The sequence below is a fragment of the Planococcus citri genome, chromosome 4, assembly GCF_950023065.1.
Source record: "Planococcus citri chromosome 4, ihPlaCitr1.1, whole genome shotgun sequence".
NCBI lineage: Eukaryota > Metazoa > Arthropoda > Insecta > Hemiptera > Pseudococcidae > Planococcus > Planococcus citri.
In genome coordinates this window covers 5,663,148-5,668,343 of record NC_088680.1, presented here as the reverse complement: position 1 = coordinate 5,668,343, position 5,196 = coordinate 5,663,148, and the positions used below count along the sequence as shown (strand labels likewise).

The window sequence follows — 5,196 nt, the reverse complement described above, 5'->3', positions numbered from 1 at the left end:
TCAACTATTTGTTTGTCTTTGTATATTTGAGTATTTTTCAGATATTTTACTCTTTTTAATTAAGATCTTCATCAAATTTCAGTAATTTCCAACACTATTTTCATGGGATTTTAATCAATTGACTTTTTACAAATTTGTAGTAGGTAGGTACATTTTCAACTACTGAAAAATCAGATTAACAAATTCCATGCAATTTGATAATATTCAGGTGATTAGGCAACTTTGGCAACATTTTACTCAATTTTCCAGACTCTCAGAACCAATCACGGGTTGGCTCCAAAATTCAAAAAAAAAAAAAAAACAACGCTGAGCTTTATTTATCTTATATTGGATATTTCTAGATTAGGAGTTTTCGTAAAAATTCTTCCAAAAGATCTCAATTTTTCCCCAAAAATTACCCAAATGTATCACTTTTTCCCAGGAAATTGCCAAAAAGCCTCGCCATTCATTTCAAATGTTGAATAAAGTCTCGTTTTTTCAATAAAAATCGCGAAAAAGTATCAATTACAAAATACTAGATAGGTGAGGAAAAAATTTGAAAGGCAAATAATATGACACATTTTATGAATCGAATAAATAAAAACCAATCAATCAGTCAAATAAAAATTTGAATAAAATTTAAATTTCAGTTCTTCTTCACGAACTCACAAAGGAACAAAATCTAATCTAAATTCCTCTAAAATCTGCCTTCTCTTCACTTCTGTCCCTTTTCATTCATCGCACCGACAAACAAATCTTAAAAATCACTAAATAACTCACTCGCATTTACGACAAGTAGGTCTAGGTACTCGAAAATTTATTCGTTACAAGGTGACGGAGAATTTCCGTTTAATTCAATTCCCTTCTCAACATTTCATAAAACTATACCTACATCATATGTATTACTTCCACTATAATCAATTTACTTCGATATGTTCCCTTCGCGGTAAATGTATTTTTTGTGCGTGTATTTTCAACAGAAATAATCCGTCATTTTCACGAGCGAGGTAAGAAAAATTTCAATTTTATGTACAGATTCAAAGAATATGAACTTTTAAAAAATAGTCAAAAAATAACTCAGTCTATCAAGTGTCACATTTTAATCGCAGATTCCAAGATTTGATCACTGATTACAAAATTTTTTCTTTTTCCAGGACCAGCTTAGCCATGGATTCCAATCAGATATTGAAAAAATTATTATACCTTCTCACTCTGCACCTACTTCTGTTGAAGAATGCAAACGCAGCCCAAGAATCAGCCAATCTTGGTTACAATGCACTCGACCGAGTAAAATTAATCGACACGTTCGAAAGTAAAGCGTCTCAATTCATAAACAACATGGACAAATTCGCCGACTGGATTCGCGATTCTGATCCACTTTCATCAATCCAGCCAGTAAAAGATTCTCTTCTTCACGATCTGCATCGAATAAAAGAATGCTTCCCGATACGAATTCAATACCAAGCACTGGCCGAACTGCGCAGTCGTATCAGACACATCTCAAACCAATTATATCATCTAAAAGCGAATTCGAAACGACCCGAAGAGACGACCAAATTCCAAGACATTATTCTTCAATTGCTCAATTTCGGAGTAAAAATATCCCATCTGACCTTCGCTTTGGAAACAGAGGACGAAATCGCTCCTTTTAAACCCATACTCGAAGCTTGTATTCGAGAGATTCTAGCCTATCGTTTCGACTCTGCTAGGGCAGAACTGCAAAAAATACACCACGATAGAATAACGAACATTATGGTCGAAAAACTGCACAATTTAGGGGAAGAGAATTTCTACACTCTGGTGAATTTCGTCGATTACCTGAAAAACGACACAGATATGAGTTTCGGGTTCTGGGAAGCTTTACACGATGGAACCAATGCAGTCGCCAGTTCGCAAAATTTCTTCAAACTATACATTTCATTATTAAACGATCGAGATCAAAATGAGAACACGACTACGAGGAAGCGAATAGAATCATTCGTCGATCTTTTGAAATACTCCATCAAAAGGGCGGCGGTTGAAGAGATAACTGACGCATTCGTATTAAATTACTTGGTCAAAGTCGAGTCGTACGTAACGGAACTGGCTGAAACCAGAATTTTCGACATGAATAACGTCATAGAATCGGTGATAGATAGAATATCTCAAAAACTAGGTACGAAACATCTGTCCGGAATTATGCGAGCTGATAAAGGCCTCTGCGTAAACGAGACGACCGCGATTCCGCTGATATTTCGGTTGAAACGACTGCTGAGCTGGAGTAAGTACTGTACTTTGAGTCAAGATGTGAAAAAATTAGCTCAACGAGCGATGAACAGCTCGCCGGTATCGATTGGACTGGGGCCGATAGAGTATTGCCAAAAAGTCTGCATTATGAACGTTAACTTCAACGAATACCTTTACGATCCGGATAAGTCGGAGTGTTTGGATAAGCACAAGAGTAACAGCTCGTGTCCTGCTTATACAACCAACGCGAAACATGGAGGAAAACGTGATCAACTGGCATGGAACTTGAAACAGACTGGAATGAATAAATATCAAATAATTAGCTATAATAATAATTACAGTTTGTTCGTCGACGATGAAAAATTGGACGAAGAGAGACGTTGTGTTTCGACGAGACAAATTGGTCATCAGGATGATGATAAATACGAATGGCAGTTCGAATCAGACGGAGATTTCGTTTACATTAAGAATATTCACTATGGAGAGTATCTTTCGGCGAGCATCAGAGGATATATTAATAATGTGACGACAATTGATTTGAAATCGATGGTTACGACGAGTAAAAGGCTTCGGAATGTGTTCACCTTCGTGCATAAGAAACTAACGCCGGATTGTTATTGGACGATTGTTGAGTGTCCTTGAAATTGTAATCGAATAAATCTAAAATGAAAAATACGTAACGTTAATCGAATATATCGCTTATTTTATATCCCTTTCGTAAAATTAATTTCACAAGAACATATACGCAGGTAGGTGCGCATGAGGTCCAATTTCGGAACGTCTCAGCAGAAAAATAGATCATTTGAACGCTATACTTGAACTTTCAATCGTAGTATTTGCAAAAAAAACAACGTCAATAATAGTCCGGCATATGACAACAGGAGTAATTGCACCCCCCCCCCATGATCCTCCGGGACAACTTTTTTCTTAAAGAGGACGTCCTAAGGAACATTCTAAGCAAACTTGCCCAAAAAAAGTTGGCCTTACTTACAAAATGGCGGCCACTTTGATTGACAGGTCAGCCGAAATGGCAGATTTTGCGTTTCAACATAGGACTTGCACGAAATTTTTCAAAATTTACAAACGTAGATCGAAAAATCATGCAAAAATTTATCACCTGTCAAAATTGCAAGTGCTAAAGTGCGTTTTTCGATTTTTGGTGAATTTTTGAAAATCGAATTTAGGCAAAAAATGAGGGAAAAAATCAAAATTTTACCAAATTGACCAAGAAAGCTGAAATTTGGGATATACCATATTCTCAACATGCCAAATCGATTGGAAACGGTTTCAACACGTTTTGAGCAGTTCTGGAGCCTCCAGCAGATTTTTGAAACTCGAAATGTCCACAAAATTCCGTCAAATTGGAGTTGTAAAGCTGAAATTTATTCTAAAAACTAATTTCAATACGCTACGAAGTACTGCAGGTGAATTTAAAAGTCGTTTTGGAGCCTCCAGCAACTTTTTGAAAATTCCTGAAGCCTCCAGCAGATTTTTGAGACTTTACATTTTCACAAAATTTCATTAAATGGAGACGAAAAGCTGAAATTTACTCTACACTCCAATTTTAACACCCTCCGAAAACGACTTCAGGTGGGTTCACGTCATTTTAGAGCATCCAGCGACATTTTTGAAAATTACTGGAACCTCCAGTAGATTTTTGAAACTTGAAATCTCCCCAACATTAATCTATCAAATGGAGTTGGCAAGCTGTAATTCACTTCGGAGGCTACATTGTGGTTTCAAAATGGTTTTGAAGCTTCCAGCTACTTTTAGGAAATTTCAATATCCAAAAAAAAGTCATACAACTTTTTCGAAAAGTCGCTGGAGGCTCCAAAACGACATGAAATCCACCAGCACTCAACTTCGTAGCGTATTGAAATTAGTTTGCACAATGAATTTCGACTCTCCATCTCAGTTTGATGAAATTTTGGGGAAATTTAAAGTTTCAAAAATCTGCTGGAGGCCCTCAAATGACTTGAACCAACCTGAAGTCGTCTTCAGAGGGTGTTAAAATTAGTTTGCAGAATGAGTTTCAATTCTCCATCTCAGTTTGATAAAATTTTGGGGAAATTTCAAGTTTCAAAAATCTGCTGGAGGTTCCAGTAATTTTCAAAAATGTCGCTGGAGGCTCTAAAATGACGTGAACCCACCTGAAGTCGTCTTCAGAGGGTGTTAAAATTGGAGTGTAGAGTATATTTCAGCTTTTCGTCTCCATTTAATGAAATTTTGTGAAAATTTAAAGATTCAAAAATCTGCTGGAGGCTCCAGTAATTTTCAAAAATGTCACTGGAGGCTCTCAAATGACTTGAACCAACCTGAAGTCGTCTTCAGAGGGTGTTAAAATTAGTTTGCAGAATGAGTTTCAACTCTCCATCTCAGTTTGATGAAATTTTGGGGAAATTTCAAGTTTCAAAAATCTACTGGAGGTTCCAGTAATTTTCAAAAATGCCGCTGGAGGCTCTCAAATGACTTGAACCCACCTGAAGTCGTCTTCAGATGGTGTTGAAATTGGAGTGTAGAGTAAATTTCAGCTTTCCATCTCCATTTAATGAAATTTTGTGAAAATGTAAAGTTTCAAAAATCTGCTGGAAGCTTCAGGAATTTTCAAAAAGTCGCTGGAGGCTCCAAAACGACTTTTAAATTCACCTGCAGTACTTCGTAGCGTATTGAAATTAGTTTTTAGAATAAATTTCAGCTTTACAACTCCAATTTGATGGAATTTTGTGGACATTTCAAGTTTCAAAAATCTGCTGGAGGCTCCAGAACTGCTCAAAACGGATTGAAACCGTTTCCAATCGATTTGGCATGTCGAGAATAAGGTATATCCCGAATTTCAGCTTTCTTCGTCAACTTGGTAAAATTTTGATTTTTCCCCTCATTTTTGGCCTAAATTCGATTTTCAAAAATTCACCAAAATTCGAAAAACGCACTTGAACACTTGAAATTTCGACAGGTGATAAATTTTTGCATAATCTTTCGATCCACGTTTGT

General features: G+C 36.4%; 1 protein-coding gene across 1 annotated transcript; it reads left to right on the top strand.

The window, feature by feature from the left end:
• Positions 1-806: 806 nt before the first annotated feature.
• LOC135844282 (uncharacterized) lies at positions 807-2,914 on the top strand. Its single transcript, XM_065362436.1, has 2 exons — positions 807-986; positions 1,134-2,914. The coding sequence occupies exons 1-2, from the start codon at positions 877-879 to the stop codon at positions 2,845-2,847; spliced, it is 1,824 nt and encodes a 607-aa protein (XP_065218508.1). The 5' UTR covers positions 807-876; the 3' UTR covers positions 2,848-2,914.
• Positions 2,915-5,196: the final 2,282 nt, after the last annotated feature.

Bases quoted from the DNA above. Each gene is read 5' to 3' on its own strand.
- LOC135844282 (XM_065362436.1), top strand. From the start codon at position 877: ATGTATTACTTCCACTATAATCAATTTACTTCGATATGTTCCCTTCGC. The intron at 987-1,133 runs GTAAGAAAAATT...TTCTTTTTCCAG, and splicing joins CCGTCATTTTCACGAGCGAG to GACCAGCTTAGCCATGGATT.